Source organism: Procambarus clarkii, chromosome 6 (assembly GCF_040958095.1).
Source record: "Procambarus clarkii isolate CNS0578487 chromosome 6, FALCON_Pclarkii_2.0, whole genome shotgun sequence".
NCBI classification, from domain to species: Eukaryota; Metazoa; Arthropoda; class Malacostraca; order Decapoda; family Cambaridae; genus Procambarus; species Procambarus clarkii.
This window is the reverse complement of record NC_091155.1, coordinates 32,483,229-32,504,092: the sequence shown is the minus strand read 5'-3', so window position 1 is coordinate 32,504,092 and position 20,864 is coordinate 32,483,229. Positions and strand designations below refer to the sequence as shown.

At 46.7% G+C, this 20,864-nt stretch overlaps 1 protein-coding gene across 14 annotated transcripts in view; it reads left to right on the top strand.

Moving 5' to 3' along the window:
• Positions 1-14,425, top strand: part of LOC123753951 (BLOC-1-related complex subunit 8 homolog) — a 65,994-nt gene extending 51,569 nt beyond the window's left edge. For 13 of the 14 annotated variants that reach the window (XM_069308090.1, XM_069308046.1, XM_069308052.1 and 10 more), the window contains exon 5: positions 12,287-14,425. In XM_069308090.1, coding sequence (XP_069164191.1) covers positions 12,287-12,545 — 259 coding nt within the window. In that variant the 3' untranslated portion in view covers positions 12,546-14,425. Of the gene's footprint in view, positions 1-2,119; positions 2,169-12,286 lie in introns of all 14 variants that reach the window. The other variant, XM_069308102.1, reaches the window with a different exon arrangement.
• The last annotated feature ends 6,439 nt before the right edge of the window (positions 14,426-20,864 follow it).

The following is a 20,864-nucleotide window of genomic DNA, read 5'->3' as shown; positions in this document are numbered from 1 at the left end:
GGTGTCCGAACCCGAGGGTTTTCCCGCGGCTCCGCCTCTTTCAGCAGATCGGGCCGGTACGTCACATGGCTGGTTCGATCTTCTCCTCGAGTCTTCGCGTATGGGTTTTTTGACTCAAGTCTATCATCATCTCTATGGTGATCAGGTGGCCTCCCTGTTGGTGTCCCACCTGAGGGCTTCTTCTCGGCAGCAGTATGAAGTTTCCTGGCGGTCCTTCTGTTTCTTTTTGCGTCTTCGTCGTGTTAGTTCCTTGTCTGTTCGGGTGGTCTTGTCCTTCCTCTCGTGGTTGTTTCAGGACCGTCATCTTATGCCTAACACTGTCGCCTCGTATCGTGCGGCGCTGGCGGAGCCACTTCAGCTTGCCTTTGGTATCAATGTTACGTCTGCGCCGTTTCGCAAGCTGTCTCGTGCATTGTTTCACCTCCGGCCTGCTCATGCGTCGCCTGAGCTGTCCTGGTCTTTGGACAGAGTGCTCGCTTTCCTTTCGTCTCCTCGTTTCGTTGTGGCCCCTTCGGTCCAGGATTGTTTTTCCAAGGCATTTTTCTTGTTGGCTTTGGCCTCTGGGGGTCGGGTAGGGAAGCTTCATGCTCTCCTCCGGCGCAGGGGTTTCTGCTCTTTTGGTCGTGGTGATTGTTTTGTTCGCTTGCAGCCGTCTCCTTCTTTTCTGGCAAAGAATGAGACTGCTGCGTTCCGGAGGGGTCCATGGGTGGTTGATGCTTGGTTGGTCAGGCCGGAGGTGCATCATGTTTTGTGTCCGGTTGCGGCGCTTCGCCGTTATTTGCGCGCCACAGCTTCTGTGTCCGGGGACGCGCTGTGGGTTGATCCTGTTTCCCTTCTTCCCTGTTCACGGGTTCGGGTCTCCCAGGTCGTCCGCAAGGTTATTAAGTCCAGCCAGCCTGTGGTCTATCCCCGTGCCCATGACGTTCGTAAGTTCGCGGCTCTTGCTGCCGTCTTTGGGAATATGTTTTGGTCTGATATTCGGGCGCGAGGATTTTGGAGGTCGAACAGGGTCCTGGCTGCTCGTTACCTTGTGAATGTCCCTGGGCCCCGTCGGGCCTTTGTTGCTTTGGGTCGGCTGTTGCAGCCAGTTGTCTCGGCTTCGAGTTGAGGTGTGAGCGACGACCGCCTCCCGGGTAAGTCCCTTTTTTTTCCGTCTGTGGGTAGTTAGCTCCGGGGAGCCGACGGGGCTCCCCCCAGAAAACCAGCGTTGAATGTAATGAAACGCCATTTTCTGGGTGAGTCCCGGAGGCTCCTCGGCATCCCTCCCTCCCTCCGGTCGGCAGTCTTTTCGCGTTTTTGACATCCAGCCTCAAGAACTGAGGTGTGGGTGGCCGGCGTGGAGGGTCTGGGGCTCCCCCTTCCCCTCCCCGGCGCAGACAGCGGCGCGGCGGCGTGTGACGTCACACTATTTTGCTTATTTTCTGTTGGGGAGTTCTATCCACTAGTTCGGCTTTTGGTAACAATTTTAACCAGAATAGGGGTTTGTTTTGAGGCGCTTACCTTTCTGGGTGCCTGTTCCGGTCGATGGCAGACATAGAATGCTTCCAACCACACGGGGGCTTCTATAGGCCATTGCTCCCCTTGCCTCTCTGAAGGGGGCCCGGTTCTGGCCGTGGTCCCCGGTAGGCCTAAGAACTCCATACACATGACAGATACCAAAGTCTGACATTAGCATATCAGCCTGGGATAGCTCCGGGGAGCCTCCGGGACTCACCCAGAAAATGGCGTTTCATTACATTCAACGCTGGTTTTATATGTTGGGATGTAAAGTTAAGAATTGTCTGATTCATATAATTCAGCAACTGTATTGTCAAGCATAAATTAGTATTTAGATTATTTCAACTTTCTTGTTGAAAGAATTTAGATTCTTTCAAGTTTTTCTTTACAGTATTTTTATAATTTTATTATTTTTGTGATATTGCATTTCTTTCACTTGGATAGCTGTACAAATTATTTTCACTGTGTTGAATTCAATATTTGTATGATTTGGATTCTACAAAGTTATTTTTATTTACAGTACATATAAGTTGTTTATTATGTTTTGTTTTATTTGTATTGAGTTGAACATTTATGCTTTTTGTGTCTAGTATTATTTATTATTCTCTCTTGCATGTTTCAGACCAAAATAGCTCCTATCTGACCATTTAGTTGCACCCAGATTGTATGATGTAAGTAAGAATTTTATTTTCCAACATATATCTGTTTAATTTCATTTGATTTTTGCTCTCTCCCTTTTCTCTCTCTCTTTCTCTTTTCCCTGCTATGGTGCATAGATGTTAGGAAGTGCCAGACATTACCGTCTCTGTGATTTTTATCTGTGTGATTATTTTTAGTTAAAAGTTTGAATGTGCATTGATGACTCCCTTACTCCAAATATAAATGTGGTAAATGTATTTTTGGTACAGTGATGCCATGGAGTAGATTTTTTTCCCATGCTGTTTATATTAAATTTCTCACCTTGTTTAGTATTTAGTACCATTCTATTTACTGAATGTTTCGGTGCTATATTTGTTTTATGAAGCTACCTTTTAGTGTCAAGTATTCAGGAGATATACTCAGTGATAATTGCACAAGATAAAGAAATAATGCATTATATTGGTCATCAGTCAGTTTAACCATTGTTTCTGTGGGGAGCCCCGTTGGCTCCCTGGAGCTATCGGACTGATATTAGCTATATTAGTCTGGGGCTTCAGTCATGTGGAGTTCTTATGCCTACCGGGAACCACGAGCCAGAGCCTGGTTCCCTCAGACAGGCGAAGGGAGCAATAGCCTATGAAAACTCCACTCTTTGAGAGTATTCATGTCTGCCATCGACCGGAGTTAGGCACTCAGAAAAGTAGGCAGCCCAAAACAAACCCCTAACTGGTAGAAAATTGCAACCGAAAACCAAACAGAGCCCAAGAACTTCCCTCAAGAAAAACAAGGTAACAAGCAAATCTTCTTCAAACCGATGCCCTGTGGGTGGGGGAGGGGGAGAGGAAAAACCCCGCTCACCCGAGCCGGCTGCCTGCTCACCAGTTTGTCGACTGAAGCTGGCTGGGGCTGACGTCTCCTCTGGCGTCGACATCCTGTCAGGATTTTACCTGGTGGTTGTACCTGCTGTGTATTGGGGCATTGGCCAGGAGTACCAGTACTTTGGGCTGCTTGCACTTAGGGTTATCTTCCTTAGGGACCCTGTTAGTACTGTACTTCCCTTGGGTCTCAGGGTTATCATCCTTTGAGCTTTCAGGTTCTCAGTCCTGTAGGGGTTCCTGTCACTTGGCATAGACCTCACCCTTGTGGTCAGTGGGGGGGGGGGGCTCTTGGTGATATTGTTTGGCCCTAGGGAGTGTTTGTTGCTGGCTGGGGCACATGGTGCTGCACAGCTTGCATACTAGCAGAGGGGCCATGTCTCTCTCTGGCCTCCTGCTATTGTGGTGCACTTTCTTTTAAGTTTTCCTGCCTGGTGGAGGACTGCCAGGCTTCCCATTAGGTATGCTTAGGTTCCTTTTGGTATCCTCCACTCAAACCCTGAGGTTGTGACCCTTCACAGGAGGGGGGGGGGCAGTTTGCCCAGTAAATAGACGGGGTCCAACCGGCTTTGCAGCACCAGTGCCTGGGCTTCCCGTAGGGACATCTTTCCCTGCAGGCCCTGGAAACCCCCCCATCAGGGCTCGGGTGACTATGGATATGTCTTCCGAGTTCCATCTCACATTGTGCAAATTTGAGGGTTGTTTGTTGCCCTTGTCTCAGGGTGATGATCATCTGTTTTGCCTCTGTCATGCTGCTTGTTGAGTCGACGGCACTTTCGACCCAGTCATGCGAGACTGGTCCTTAGGGGTCAAGCGACTGTCGTGTTGCATACTAGATATTGGCTGTTGCAACACACTAGGTTGGGTGCCTGCTTGAATGCTGAGGCTGCCCCGTTTTGGTATTAGGGACCCGAACTTGGGGGCGACCTTGGTTCAGTCCGCGCACCTGAGTCCTTTCCCAGTTGATGTGTTTGCCCTGCTCCCCCCCACCTTCCTCCCTCCTGACAGCTCCCAAACGTCTTAGGGTTTTGGAGCCAGACCGAGGTTTAGTTGGGGATGAAACTCGGGCGGCTGCTGGGTATGCCCCATTTAATGCGGGGGACAGAGGCCTTTGAGCCTGCCCCTCCAACTGAAGCTTCTGGGTCATACCAGCAAGCCCCCTTTGATGCCTTTTCTCCAAGGGTGGAGGATGGCTCTGCCCCGGAGCTTGGATCTTAGGTGCTTTTGACTACCTCAATGTGTGTCTTTATGCCCCTGTGTTTCCTTGTGAGGTTGACTTGCTCCAATTGCAATGCTCAGGTCCGTTCCCTTTTTGCTGCCTTGGTTGTGGAGGATCTTTATGCTCACGTGCCAGTGGGGCCTGGCAGCTGAGTGGACAGCGCTCGGTATTCATAGTCCTAAGGTTCCACATTTGATTCCCGGTGAAGGCAGAAACAAATGGGCAGAGTTTCTTTCACCCTAACATCCCTTTTCACCTAGCAGTAAATAGGTACCTGGGAGTTAGACAGCTGCTACAGGTTTCTTCCTAGGGGCATGTAACAAAAAGGAAGTTTGGTCAAGGATGATGCCATGGGGACACTAAGCCCCGAAATCATCTCGAGAAGATTACCTCACGGGCATCTGGCCTCTGTCCTGTGCTTCTTTTTTTTCCTTCTCGAGCTGTCCTCGGACTGGCTTGTGAAGGCATTGAGTGCTGGGCTGTTGAGTGCCAGGCTGGCATCTGGGGCGTTGGCCCCGGCTGCTAGGACGTCAACGACATTGCTGAAACTGTATGCAATTATCCTCCGGAAGGCGGTGTCTCTGCTTTTTGTTTCTCACCTCGTGTATGTGCAGGCTATCCTCGCTCTCTCTTTTGATTCGGCTTGGGCCCTGGCTCTTAAATTTTTGTATCCTTTCTGTCCGTTATTGTTCTTGCACTTGGTTGTTTCTCAGGACTGGTTAGGTTTTGTGGTGGGGGGGGGAGGGGGGCACCACTTTTGTTGCCTTCCCATTCGGGCTGAATCTGACGCTTCGCATTTTCACGCATCTTACCCGGGTCGTGGTGGCCCATCTGCATCTACTAGATGTTCAGGTTTTCAAGTACCTCAACGACTGGTTTATTTGGGCTCCCAGCCAGTTTGCTTGTCTGCTCGCCAGGGGTTTGGTTCTTTCCCAGCTCACTGGGTTCAGATTCCTGGTGAACTAGACGGAGTCCCATTTAGTTCCATCCCAGGTGTGAACTAGGCTGGGCTTTTTCTGGAATTCTCGGACAGTGTCCATGTCTCTCCCTCCTGTGGCGTTGCTCCAGCTGCAGTCCCACCTTCGGCGGTTCCTGAGGGGGTCTCAGGTCACTCGCCGGTTGCTCAACTAACTGTGTGGGTGTTTGAACTTTGCTGGTTTACCCGCTGGGTCGTGTTTGGCTTTGGCATCTGTTCTGGTTCCTTCGGGGCTGGTTGCTGTATCTTTGGGTTTTTAGGGGTTCGGTGCCTTGGCGCCTTCAGTAACCCTGGCTGGATGTGTTCACGGATGCCTCGTCTCTCGGCTGTGGGTTTTGTGATCAGGCCAAGCCAGCCAGGGGCAGTGGGTTCCGTCACTCCATCGGGCTCACAGCATGGTGCGGGAGTTTGTGGCAGTGTGTCTTTCCCTACAGCAGATTTGGCTTGCTTAATCCGGGTCATTGCCTGAACCGTGGAGGGCTTATTCGGTCTTTGGCTCTTTGGGGCTGGTTGATTCGAGTGGCCCTTCTGCTGAGTTCTCAGGGTTTAGCTCTCCGTACGGTTCATATCGGGTGCATGTCCAACACCCTAACAGACGGCCTGTCTTGGTTCATTCTCATGTCCACGGAATGGACTGTTGACGCTGACCCCCTTCAATTGGCTTTGCCAGATGTTCGGGCCCCCCAGAGGTGGACCTCTTCACGGTGTGGTCGAGGCATCTCCCAGTGTATGTGGCGATATCTACCCCAACTGTGAAGCTGTCGCAGTAGATGCATTTTGACAGGATTGGTGGAGGTGGGTTACCATTACCTCTTTCCCCTGATCCAGCTTTTGGCTCAACTGGAGTCCTATCAGGGAAGGGCTCTCCTTTTGGCCCCATGATGGCCGGTCCAGATTTGGTTTGTGGCGCTGCTTGCTTGGTGTCCGAACCTGGGTGTTTTCCCACAGCTCTGCCTCTTTCAGCAGATCAGGCTAGTGAGGTACCCAACTGGTTTGATCTACTCATCCACTCTTTGCGTCTGGTGTTTCTGACGTCTATACTGTATATCACCACTTGTATGGTGATCAGGTGGCTTCTCTCATGGTGTCCCACCTGCAGCCTTTTCACGGCGACAGTATGAAGTCTCTTGGCGTTCTTTTCACCACTTCCTTTTTCTTCGTAGGTTGTCTTCTGTTTCTGTTCGTGTTGTTTTGTCCTTCCTTTCTTGGCTCTTTCAGGACTGACATCTTATGCTGAATACTGTTATCTCTTATCGTACGGCGCTGGCGGTGCCTCTCCAGCTTGCGTTCCGAGTGGATGTCACTTCGGCTCCGTACTGTAAGCTTTCTTGTGCGTTTTTCCACCTCCAGCCTGCTCGTGCGCCGCCTGAGCCATCCTGGTCTTTGGATCGGGTGCTCTCTTTTCTCTCTTTATCCTCAGTTTGTGGTCTCTTTGGTCCAAGAATTGCTTTCAAAAGTCTTTTGTTTCTGTGGAGAGCCCCTTCATCCCCTTGGGAGCTATACCAGGATGATGTGTGTATATATTAGACCATGACCAGCAGGACCAGCACCCAAACCTGACTCCCCCTAAGAGAGGCACAAGGACCAATGGCCTATAGACACCCTCGTGTAATTAGAAGCCATCTGTCTGCTATCTACCAGGTCAGGCACCCAGAAAGGTAGAAATGCCAAAACAAACTACAGCTGGTTAAAAATTGCAAACCAAAAGCCGAACTAGCACCCAGAACTCCCCAATCGAAAACAAGCAAACAAGCTTGACGTCACCACAGCTGGTGCGCCACTGTCTGAGCAACTCCCCCCTCCCCGGGAGGGGGAAGGGGGGGTCCCAGACCTCCCACACCAGCTACCCAACCTCAGTTCACAGGCTGTTGTGTTGGTGGTGGTTGATCAACTCTGGCTCCATCCTTTTGAGCAGTGCTGTTCATAGTGGTGTTCTACTGTGATGGTGTGTGAGCCAGGAGTAACACACGAGTACTGGGGCTGCATGCAATTAGGGCCACCTTCTCTAGGTGCCCTGTAAGTACTACCCTTACAGTTTAGGGTTATCTTCCATGAGCCGTTCAGGAGACTACTTCCGTGTGGTTCTGTTGCTGCTCGGTGATTACCTGCCTTTTGGGTCAGCTGAAGGGGTTCTTACTCCTGTTTGACCATGGGTAGGAGGTAGTATCGTCGCTGGCTGGGACGCAATGTACTGTGCAGCTGTCTAATATACGCATAGCAACCAATTCGGTTCCTCTGGAGATGTTGAGCTTTTGCGGAGTTTTTATTTTGTTTTGTTTTGCCTGGTGGGGGTATGCCTGGTGTGGCTGTAGGACCACTTGTATGATTTTGGTGGCCCTCCGCTAAGTTCTTGTACTTGCACTCATCGCAGGGGTTCAGCTTTTAATTTGTTTGCTTGGTAGCTCTGGAATAACCTTTAGCAGTACCTGTTTGGGCTTTTCCTAGTAATCAGCCTAAGGACCCTGGAAACTCCTCATTGATCCGATGGAGGGGGACCTCTGAGTCCCACATCGCTTCTTGCAAATTTGAAGATTGCTCTTTCCCTTTTCCTCGGGGTGACATTCACCGTCTTTGCCTCCGTCATGCTGCCTGTTGGGTCAATGACACCTTTCACCGAGAGTCCTGTGAGTGGTGTTCCTTGCTTGTACAATACCCAATTCACCCAGTCCACTGATATTGATATTTGGGTGCAGGCAGCTTCAGCATTACATGCGTGGGTTAGGTTGCTACAATGCACGAGGGTGGTTGCCTTTCCGGATGCTTCGTAGCTTCCCCGTTTCGGTTATAAGGACCCGGATTTGGGGGTGTTAGTCGCCTCAACTTTGGTTTCGTCTGCGCCCCCCCTTGTCCTTTCCCTGCTGTGGTTCATCCTGCCCCCCCCCCCCCTACCCGCCTCTGCTCCCGGCTCCCAAACGTCTGAGAGTTTCGGAGTCAGGGCAGGGTTTTCTTGGTGGTGAGACTCGGGCAGCTTCGCAGACTGCCCCTTCCGGATTGGCAGTGGAGGCATTCGAGCCTGTTCCTCCTGCTGGGATTTTTGGGTTGCGCCAGTGGGCCCCCTTTCATCCCTGCTTTTCCAGTGGACTCTGCCTTTTCTCCAGAGGCAGAGGGTTTGGAGGATGGCTCGGCCCCGGGTCCTGATGTGGAGGATCCCAGGGCTGGGGAGGAGTTGACTTGGGGAAATTGGGCCCCATTTGACCCCGCTTGGGTGTTGGTACCCTTGGCGCGGTGTTTGTTGTTACAGGTGCGGAGGGGTTTTCCTACCCCCCCTCCCTATACGAGTTTCATGTGAGTTTGACTCCTCCCGGGGTTCGGTTCCGGGTTCCCTTGAGCTCCTCAGTTCCCTCGTTCCAGATGTTTTCGGCTTCCCGCATCCCACCGAGGGAGGTGCGGGAGGCCCTTGTGGCTTATCTCCTGCAAGACCCTGATTACGCCTCGATAATGGATCCTTCTTCTTTTGAGTTTGGTTCCTTTTTACCTTACTAGGTGCATTATGAGGTGCTGTGTCTTCCTGGTTGGGGAACTGCCCTTTCTTTTCATTGAGGGCATTGCATGCGTTCTGTCGAACCTGCACGCTTGAGTGGCAGGAGTTGACTACGGCCATTCAGGTTTACATGGGGGGCGAGTTTGAGCCCTCAGTGCATTGCTTGTTCGCTCCTGTGCTTCCTCGTGATATCAGCCAGGTACAGCTTCACGTGCAGGTTCCCTTTCGGCGTCCCTGGTCGCCGAGGATTTGCACGCCCGTGGGCACTTGGCTTCAGTCTTGCACTTCTTTTTCCTGCTGGAGCTGTCTTTGGACTGGCTTGAGGATGTGGAGGAGCTAGATTCCGGGCCTGCATCCGGTGCGTTTGCATCGGCGGCTCGGGTGTCGGCTGCCTTGTTGAAGTTATTTGCACCAATTCTGAAGAAAGCAGTGTGTCTGTTCTTTTCTTCAAGCCTTGCGTGCCAGCAGGCAGTGCTTGTCCACTCTTTAGAATCTGCTTGGGCCCCTGGCTCTTAAATTTTCATCCTCATTTTGTCCGACCCTTTCCCGACTACGAAACCGTCGGAGTCAATGTTGGGTTACCTGTTCCTTCAGCAGGACACGTCGAGGTGGGGTCACCTGTACATCTTTTCCCCAGTCCTGCTGTTGCTTCAGGTTCTGTCTTCGTTGGAGACTTACCAGGGAAGAGTAGTCCTGTTGGCCCCTTGGTGGCTGGCAAAGCCTTGGTTTTTTGCTTGCTCGGTGTCCAAACCCGGGATTCTTTCGAGGTTCTGCCTCTTTTCAGCAGATCGCTCCAGTTCAGTACGTGGCTGGTTCGACCTTCTCCTCCGATCTTTGCGTATGGTCTTACTAATGTGGATTTATCACCACTTTTATGTTGATCAGGTGGCTTCGTTGATGGTGTCCCACCTGTGTGTTTTGTCTCGAGGGCAGTATGAAGTTTCCTGGCGGTCCTTTCGTCACTTTTTGTCTATTCGTAGATTGTCTTTGATTTCTGATTGGGTTGTTTTGTCCTTTCTCTCTTGGCCGTTTCAAGACCGTCATCTTATTCCAAATACTGTTGCCTCATATCGTGCGGCACTGATGGAGTTGCTTCAGCTGCGTTCGGGGTGGATGTCACTTCTGCTCTGTTCTGTAAGCTTTCTCATGCATTGTTTCACCTCTGGTCTGCTCATGCACTGCCTGAGCCGTCCTGTTTGTTGGACCAGGTACTCTTTTTTTTCTCTCTCTTCCCCTCGGTTTGTGGTGGCCCCTTCGGTTCTGGATGGTTTTTCTAAAGCTCTTTTTCTTGTTGGCATTGGCCTCTGGGTGTCGGGTCGGGGAACTTCATGCTCTCCTCCGGCGCAGGGGTTTCTGTTCTTTCGGTCCTGGTGGAAAGTTTGTTCCTTTGCAGCTGTCTCCTTTTCTGGCAAAGAATGAGACTGCTGCTTTCTGGAGGGGTCCTTGGGTTGCTGATGCTTGGTTGGTTGGGCTAGGGGTGCATAATGTTTTGTGTCCGGTCACGACTCTTCGCCGTTACTTGCTCGCCACGGCCTCGGTGGCTGGGTATGTGCTCTGGGTGGACCCAGTTTCACTTCTTCACCGTTCCAGGACACAGGTCTCCCAGGTCATCAGCAGGGCGGTCCAGCCAGCCTTCGGTCTATCCCCGTGCCCACGACGTACATAAGTTTGTGGCTTTGGCTACTGTTTTTGGTAACATGTCTTGAGCTGACATCGGGCACAGGGTTTTTGGCAGTTGAACAGGGTCCTGGCCACACAGTACCTTGTTAATGTTCCTGGCCCTACCCGGGCATGTGTAACCTTGGGTCCCAGATTGCAGCCAGTTGTTTCGACTTCGAGTTCAGGAGCGAGTGGCGACTGCCTCCTAGGTAGGTCCCTCTCTTTCTTATCTTTGGTTAGGTAGCTTCTGGAAGCCGGAGTGGCTCGCATAGAAAACCAGCGTTGAATGTAATGAAACACCATTTTCTGGGTGAGCTTCAGAGGCCCCCCAGCAACCCTCCCTCCCTCATTCTAGTCGGCAATTTTTGCATTTTTCACATTCAGCCTCTGAACTGGGGTAGGATAGCCGGCATGGGAGAGCTGCACAGACAGTGACATGGCGGCAATGGTGACATCATGTTTGTTTGCTTGTTTTCGGTTTGGGGAGTTCTGCTTGTTAGTTCAGTTTTTGGTCGCAATTTTAACCAGCTGTAGTTTGTTTTGGGATGCTTACCTCTCTGTGTACCTAACCCGGTAAATGGCAGACATAGAATGCTTCCAACCACATGGGGGGGGGGGGTTCTATTGACCATTGCTCCTCATGCCTCTCTGAGGGGGCCAGGTTCTGGCTCATGGTCCCCGGTAGACTAGAATTAGAATTTCAGCCTGGTAAGCCCCAAGGAGCCTCTGGAGCTCACCCAGAAAATGGCATTTCATTACATTCAACGCTGGTTTTCTGGGTGAGCCCTGGAGCACCCTTCCCTTTCACCCTTTCCCTGGCACCCGTCCGCCCTCCGGTCAGTGGTTTTTCTTCCGTTTGCTCAGTCTCCAAACTGGTGAGCAGGTGGCCGGCTCGGGTGGGTGGGCCTCCCTCTCTCTCTCTCCTGTGGAGGGGGGGAGGGGAGCGAATGAGCGCCGCTTTGGTTTCATGACGATTTGCTTGTTACCTTGTTTTTCTTGGGGGGACTTCTTGGGCTCTGTTCGGTCTTGGGTTGCAATTTTCTACCAGTTGGGGTCTGTTTTGGGGTTCCTACCTTTCTGGGTGCCTAACCCTTGTCAATGGCAGACATGAATATAGTCTCGAAGAGTGGAGTTTTCATAGGCCACTGCTCCCTTCGTCTCTCTGAAGGAATCAGGTTCTGGCTAGTGGTTCCTGGAAGGCATAAGAACTCCATATGACTGAACCTGCAGACTAATACTGTATAGCTAATATCAGTCCGATAGCTCCAGGGAGCCTCTAGGGCTCACCCAGAAAATGGTGTTTCATTACATTCAATACTGGTTTTTTGTTTATTCAAATATTAACAAATATTTATGAATGATATATAGCAGTAGTGCTCACTGTGTATATAATAAGTATTAACTAAAAAAATAGTAACTTAGCATTCCTAGTTATCCATTAATAATGCCAGTGATACATATGATACTGTACCCAGTACATTCATATATCCAATTAACTGACACATTTGCTAAGTTTATTTACCAGACGATTGTCATTACTTGTCATTTGATACACTACAGTTGCTTCATACCTTAGATAGCCTCTCGAGCAGTTCCTTGAGTATACCTACTGTGTATGTCGACATACTGAAAATGTATGTATCCAGATCTTACTGTGGGGTGAACAGTGTTCAAATATCATATTAATCATTTTTAAGTGCATAATTTGATATTTGTTTTATTCAATACATGCCTTGAATGTGGTTTCCAGTATTGCACATTATTTAATGACAGTTTTGTGATGCACAATAGATAGATTACTGTAATTGGAAATATATGTTGCTAATATTGTAATTATTCATGAACATTTAACAATTATTGAAAGACCAACTCTTGGCCTAACTTCAGTTGATAATCTTAGTACAATACTGTATGTACATTTTCTTTTCTTCTTTCTACAGGAAGCAACGGGAGCCGAGCATGTACAAGCGCCTCTCTTCCCACATCACCTCCATCGACCTTCCTGACCTTCCCGACCTACCGGATGCTTTCAGGGAAACTGCCTCTCGTGTTGAGTCAGCCCTTCAGCATGCCAGAAGCTCTTACGAGAGTCACGCTCGTAAGGAAAAGGAAAAGGGAGATAAGAAAGACACGGATCAGTCTGAAAAGAAAGAGAACGAAAACACAGACGAAAAGGAGAAGAGTGAGGGCTCCAGTTAGCAGCATAAAACCCCTTGGAATGAAGATTAGAGAAAGAGACAACTCAAAAACTATTCCCTTCTAAATCTGATCAGTTCTGGAAATAATTTTGGCCATATGAATTCTAAGTAACAGGTGAATTTAGCCAAGTTATTAATTACTATAACTGCATTTTTTCCCAAAAGTTTATGTAAGAATTATTTAGTTTGAAAAACAATACATTGATAAATGCAGTTGCTGGTATCAGCACTAGTGGAGAATGAATATATAGGGGAGAGTTGGTCAGCCACAACAATTATTTGGCATTCTGGATATCACAGTTTTGGACAAATGACATTAGCGCATACTCATTTTGCAGCCTTTTGCCTAGGCTACAACTAATCCATATATAAGGCCACTGCATATTTTGAATTTGAGCAAGGTAATCACCTAGTTGTACTTGCAGAGTTTGAGCTTTGACTCTTTGGTTCTACCTCTCAACTGTCAATCTACTAGTGTACAGGTTCTTGAGCCTATTGGGCTCTTATCATATCTACATTTGAAACTGTGTATGGAGTCTGCCTCCACCACATTACTTCCTAGTGCATTCCATCTGTTAACTACCCTGACTGAAAAAAATTCTTTCTTCCGTCTCTGTGGCTCATTTGGACACTAAATTTCTACCTGTGTCCCCTTGTTCATGTTCCACCCGTGCTAAATACAGTTGCTTGTTTTGTTCACCCTATATATTCCTCTGAGAATTTTGTTGGTGATCATGTCTCCCCTAACTCTTCTGTCTTCCAGGAACGTGAGGTTTAATTTCTATGGCATTTCCTTGTAACTCATACCTCTCAGCTCTGGGACTAGTCTGGTGGCACACCTCTGAATCTTCTTCAACTTTGTCCTTTTTTTTAACTAGGTATGAACTCCAGGCTGGAGATGCATACTCCAGGATTGGTCTGATATATGTGGTATATAAGGTTTCAATGATTCCTTACACAAGTTTCTAAAGGAAGTTCTTATGTTAGCTAATCTAGCATACACCACTGATGATATTCTTTTGATGTGGGCTTCTGTGGACATGCTCGGTGTGATGCCAACCCCCAACTCTTTCTCTCTACTTGACTCTTGAAGGATTTAACCCCCCCCCCCAGAAGGTGAAGGCAAGAACTTGCTTCCAGTGCGTAAACTTCTCATCAACTGGGCATTGGCTTGTATCTCCCTACCCTTTTGCTCCTCTCTGTAGAGTATACAAGTTTGCCCCACCCTTTTAAACTGTTAATAAAAACTAGTGGATAATAGGGAATAACATAAAAAGTACAGCATATTCATTATAAAAATATACATTTATCAACAAAATTTTCAAATTATATATTAATTTTTATATATAAAAGTAAGTGAATATTATTGTTTCCTATTTATGAAATTGATCTTTGAAGAGGAAAAAATCAGATTTTGTAACCAGGGAGGTACAAAATGGCATTAATCATGAGATAATTCCCTAAGTAATGAAGACTCATACTGCAAGCACTAGATTCAAGACACTGTATAAACAAGCACATGTTGTTATAGGAGGACTTGCAATCTTAAACAATCACAGCAGCTACTCTTAATGGATGTTAGTAAAACTGTTCTGTATTCAAAACTCTCAGAAATCACCGAGACACATTCTGCTATATCCGTAACAAGTTTACAAGTTCAGACAACTGCTTTTGGCTAGCATCTTGGTCATGTATACTATGATCCTCTCAAATTCTGATATTGCTAATTTCTAAATTTTGGTCCATCAGCTTAGATCTGCTGAACACTGTGGATTTGTCTCAAGATATTTGGTGCGGACAATCCTATCCCCAGGGCAAACTTTACTAGCTCACCCCCTACTGAATTTGTTGTGTACTTTGTAGTAAAATGTATTGCAAGTTTGTGTAATTTTCTTTACTGCTGTTGCTCTTCCTGGAAGTTTATTATCGTTATCTCTTCATTATTTTTATCTAAGGATAACATAAAGAAAAGCTAATTCCTTCATTCCACTATTATGCATTATTATATATTCAGGGCAAATTACTTCTGTTTATAAAGGTTTGTTTCATCATTTTAATATTTTGGAGAAAAATAATATTTGCTCAAACTTGCACAGAATAAAAAAAAATCTTGAGGTAATATTGTGGGTCCATATGTTATGACTTATGGATCACGATCTGTGCCCCCATAAATATATATATATATATGTTATGGTATGGACTATGGAGTTATGAGTCACGAACTAGAACCTCCACTTAATGGTTAAAAGGGAGTAACCTACAGCATCACTGGAACACACAGTCTGGCCAAATATATATATCAATGTTCTAGGGGAGAGAAAGGCTAGCAACAAATATTCCAGTTTACTGGCATAATATTAACCCTTGTGTGGCTCCGAGCTATTTAGCATTTGTCACCCACAGGCGCATACCAAAAAAAAAAAAATTCTTCTAAACCTGTTAATTTGTGTTCTCTGATCATGGGGAAAATAATAAAAAAATTGTAGGTGGCATATATTGCCCACTATAGGGTGAGGAAGTCTGGAAAAAAAACAGGCGCTGACTCAGCGTGCGTCCCAGACGGTCTGTTGCTCGCCAGCTGTCAGGCAGGAGTGGCCACAAAGAGATAATTACCTAGTTATTTCAATGTCTCTGATTTTTCGTAGTTTTTTTGCTGTAATATTATTTAATAGTGTTTAGTGTGATATATTTATATAATAAAATGAATTAATCATCGCTGTACTCAAAAATATGGTGTACATATTGTTGATTAAATTATTATGTTCATCAAGCAGTGAACAAATACTTTGTCGGTTATTACACTATATACACAGGTTATCTATAAGTATCTGCATGTTTTGTTCACCATAACGAACCACTAAGTTGCTATTATGAGTCAAAAAGCAATGAGGAGTGACCGCCACACACCAGCCAGCCACTCGCTGCTACTCACTCCCTCAACACCTCACTCGCCCACATTCTCTTCCCACCATACTGTTTTAGATTTTATTCACTATATACAGACTTTATATATAAGTATCTACATTCGTGTTCATCATAACGAACCACTAAGTTGGCATGCTCAGTGGCAGTGGCAGCTAGTGGCAGCCCGCCACTGGCTGCCACTCCCTCCCTCCCTCCCTCCCTCACCTCACCTGAAATCGTCACTATTCTCCTCCCACCATACTGTTTTTGCTTTTATATACAGACGTTATATATGAGTATCTGCATGTTTTGTTTACCATAGCAAATAACTAAGCTGGTATAGTGAGTCCAGACAGTAAACGGTGGTCACACAGTCAGCAGACAACGCTACCTCCCCACCAAAATTACTCCTCCCACTACAGCGCTAATTATCACAACAATCCTGCTATTATCAGAATCCTAGTCATTTTTATCACAGTCAGGGGTCTTCTGTAATAATATCATCGCTAAATAATAGCATGCAAATGTATATTATGGCATTTTTAGGCGATGCTGTGGTCACAAGCAATACTGCTTGTGACGGTAATGTCGGTAACATCAAAGGGGAGAAGGGGGTGGGGGGGACAGGGAGGATTCAAAGACGTCAGCCAACTGCCAATACACATGTATACAATGAATATAAAATGAAGTAGATATATACAGCAAGTGTATCACAAGCTTGTCTAGGTGGAAAACATTTCACAGTGCCATAATCACGGTAAATGTCATGACAATAGGACACTGCAAGGAACAAACATGAAATGGAAAGTATACAGTATACAAGTGAGTAATACAACTGAAAACTATATGTATACTGTACATTCACCATCATGGTTCACATAAGGGTACCTATACAGCATTTATGTAGCATTACATACAAGGATGATTTTCAAGTTCCATGACATTAGGCTACTGCTATACACTAGACTTATCGCGTGTGTGTGTGTATTTATTTATTTATTTATTTATTTATTTATTTAATTTATTTTATTAAATATGACCGAAAAAGTAAGATTAATAATTCTAACACGAATTTTCTCAATATTTCTTATGTTTCTTTTCACTGTCGATGGTAATTGAAAAATCAATTCTCCAAAATTAATTTTTATTTCTAGTCTGACGCGACACTTTGAACGCGTTTCGTAATAACTTATTACATTTTCAAAGACTTTAGTTTACACACACACAACTATAACCTGTAAACACTAAACAAGTTCTAATATGCTATAATTTAAACGGCTTTCATTTTATATACCTGCATTTGGGTGAGGTGATATGTTACAACAGTTTTGGATGAAGTGAAAACAAACTTTCAACATAAGACAGAACACGAAACAATGGGTATAATATTGGGTAAGTTAAAGGGAAGAATGGAATTAACTGCAGAGGGCCTATTGGCCCATATTTCTTGATGCTTCTATATTGGTGCGGAGTCTTGAAGTGGGTAGAATATAGTTGTGCATTAATTGGCTGTTGATTGCTGGTGTTGACTTCTTGATGTGTAGTGCCTCGCAGATATCAAGCCGCCTGCTATCGCTGTATCTATCGATGATTTCTGTGTTTTTTGTTAAGAGTTCTCTGGTGATGGTCTGGTTGTGGGAAGAGATTATATGTTCCTTAATGGAGCCCTGTTGCTTATGCATTGTTAATCGCCTGGAAAGAGATGTTGTTGTCTTGCCTATATACCGAGTTCTTTGAGGCTTACAGTCCTCAAGTGGGTATTTGAAGGCATAGACGACATTGGTCTCTTTTTAAAGCGTTCTGCTTTGTGTCTGGAGAGTTTCTCACGAGTAGGTTGGTCGTTTTTTTGGTTTTATAGTAAATCAATTGTATCTTCTGATTTTTGGTGTTGTGAGATGCAAGTTGTGAGTTGTGTTTGCGTGTTGTGATACATTGTCTATGTTAGTGTTTTGTGTTTGTGTGATGTGAGATGGTAGTTGTGAGTTGTTTGTGTGTTGTGAGATGTTTGTGAGTTGAGTGTATTAGTGTGTTGTGAGTTGTTTGCGAGTTGTGAGTTGTGTTTGCATGTGTGTTTGTATGTTGTGAGTTTTATTTTTGTGCTGGATACATTGTCTATGTTTGTGTGTTGTGATTTGCAAGTTGTGTTTGTGTGTTGTAAGTTGTGTTTGCGTGTTGTAAGTTGTGTTTGCGTGTTGTAAGTTGTGTTTGCGTGTTGTGAGTTGTGTTTGCGTGTTGTGAGTTGTGTTTATGTGTGTGTTGTGATACATTGTCTATGTTTGTGTTTGTGTTGTGAGATGCTAGATGATAGTTGTGTTTGCGTGTTGTGAGTTGCGCTTGTGTGTTGTAAGTTGTGTTTGCATCCCAGACACTGCCTTAATCGATTGAGCTACGACAGGGTAAAAGGGTTTAAACCGAAGTAATAAGTCCGGTTTGTGCCTCGGAGAGGCTACAGGATCCAGTAAGTTCAGTAGAACTTCGGTTTCAACCCTTTTACCCTGTCGTAGCTCAGTCGATTAAGGCAGTGTCTGGGATGCTCCCGGACGCAGGTTCGAATCCTCGTCACAGCCCTTGTGGATTTGTTCTTGTGTTTGTGTGTGTGTTGTGATACATTGTCTATGTGTTTGTGTGTTGTGAGTTGTTTGCGTGATGTGAGTTGTGTTAGCATGTTGTGAGTTGTATTTGTTTGTTGTGATACATTGTGTATGTTTGTGTTTGTGTGTTGTGATTTGCGAGTTGAGTTTGTATGTGTGTGTTGTGAGTTGTGATTTACGAGTTGAGTTTGTGTGTGTGTTGTGAGTTGTGTATGTGTGTTGTGATGTGTTGTGAGTTGTGTATGTGTGTTGTGATGTTTTGTCTAGGTTTGTGTATTTGTGTTGTGAGATGCTAGTTGTGTTTGCGTGAACCAGAGTGAGGAATCAGCCAATTAACACAGCATGGGGTGGTGTCGACCCGTTAAAAAGTAGCCACATTGTATTCATTAATCGCAGCAGTCGGGAGACAAGCCCAGGACGCAGGGAGAAGGCCCCACAATACATATGCTTCTATGAACGAACGAGGGAGGGAGGGTGGGTGGGTGTATAATAAAGAAAATATATATCATCAATAGGTGTAATGTCTTGGGGGCTTCCCCTGATATTTCACTCCCTCCCTGTGAAAGAGTAGCGCGACAGAGGTACGGTGCGGTTCCCTCCCTCACACACAACACACCCCAGAGTGACTTGATTACCCTCATCCATCATGGTCAGCCGTCAGCCATCTCCACTGTTTGAGTGGGGGACCCTCTATATATTCTTGCTTCAAGACTGAGCGTGCTAACTGGAAAACCTCATCCAGCTTGCACACGTTTACCACGTGATTAATCACACTCGTCCATCTGTCACCCATCTCAGCGATGCCGGGGACGCTCTACAGCACATAATCACACAAAATAGAGACTGGATAACCGAGGAAACCACACCCGGGTCGCACAATTATCACTCCTCACCCGTCAGTCATCCCACTGTGGCTTGTAATGGTCCAAGAGCTAGAGTCTCTTAAACATACACATAATCACACATTAAATGATCATGGCATAACCAGAAAACCACACCCGGGTCGCACAATTATCATTCTTCACCCGTCTCTCATCCATCTGCGGCTTGTGCTGGTCCAAGAGCAAGAGTCTCTAAAAAAAATACATTATTTACCCCTAAAATCTCACATCGAGAGTGGGAAGGGTACCGGAAATTACCCCCTGGATTGCGCGATAAATAGAGATAAATAGGGATAAATAAAGAAAAGACTGACGGGTAGATGGATGACTACCTCACCCGTCAGTTATCCATCTCAGAAATGGAGCGCGTCCCTCTAGTCATAAAACCCCCCCTACTGAGGTGTTCCTCCGACTTGGACTTCTTCGTTCAATTAGTAGTGCTTCCAAAGTAGTTGGTTTGGACGTGGGTACTGCTGGAGTCCTGGGTACAGGTATGCCGTGTGGAGTCAAGGTGGGTCGAGGAGAGTTGGTTGTCGCTCCCGCCGGCGCGTTGGTAGCACGAGTGACAGGTCAAGGTAGCGCTAGAGTTGGCGAACACATTGTCCGGGCCAGTGGTTGTTGTCGTTGAGGGAGAGTTCGTAACAGATGTAGAGGGTGTTGCAGCTTGTGCTTCAGGTGCTGTGGATGGTGTTGAGGTCTGGGTCTAGGTCGTTGTTGTAGAGGCGGAAAGTACTTCTTCTGGGACGATGATAGTGTCTAGGCCGTTGGTGATATACAGTGAGTTGAGTATCGTGACAAACCGGTGATTGACCCAGCAAGTCTCTCTGCGATCCCGATGAGGCCTGGAATGATTCCCTCTTGGGCAGTGAGGTATTTTGAGGCAGAAGCTGATTGGCTAGTGCTGCCCCAAGCGGACGGTTTGGATGCCTGGTGAGTGGAGCCTCTTGGTAAGGCAGGGAAGCACCCGCCAGCCCTCTGGTTGGCTGGTGGGTGCTGCTAGTGTCGCCGACGGTGGCGGAGACTGGTTCGACTTTCTTCAACTCAGCCAGTTGTTTGATGACCTCTTGTCTTCGAGGGCAGCAGTGGGAGAGCTGAATGGTTGCCTTTGTAGAGCAGGCAGTATTAGGTGTTTGACTTGCACATTGTGTAGTGGTGATTCTGGGCATAGATGCTGCCCCTCTGGATGGGATGTATTCACCTAGTTGTGCTTGCGGGGGTTGAGCTCTGGCTTTTTCGGCCTGCCTCTCAACTGTCAATCAATCAATCTTTTTTCACACACACACACACACACACACACACACACACACACACACACACACACACACACACACACACACACACACACACACACACACACACACACACACACACACACACACACACACACACACACACACACACACACACACACACACACACACACACACACACACACACACACACACACACACACACACACACACACACACACACACACACACACACACACACACACACACACACACACACACACACACACACACACACACACACACACACACACACACACACACACACACACACACACACACACACACACACACACACACACACACACACACACACACACACACACACACACACACACACACACAAAAAAAAAAAAAAGCAGATCCTGACATAGTTGCAATTGTGGAAACTAAAATTAATGACATGATCTCAGATGCAATCTTTCCTGAAGGGTACCAGGTGATACGAAAAGAGAGGACACAGAGACAGGGAGGGGGAGTAGCACTCCTAATAAAGCGGAAATGGAAGTTTGAAGACCTGGGAAATCGAGTTACCAATGAGTGCACAAGCTTCATACCTGGAACTCTGACAGTAGATGGGAGGAAGATTGTGATCTTAGTAATCTACAATCCCCCACCAAACAGTAGAAGACCCAGGCAGGAGTATGATGACAAC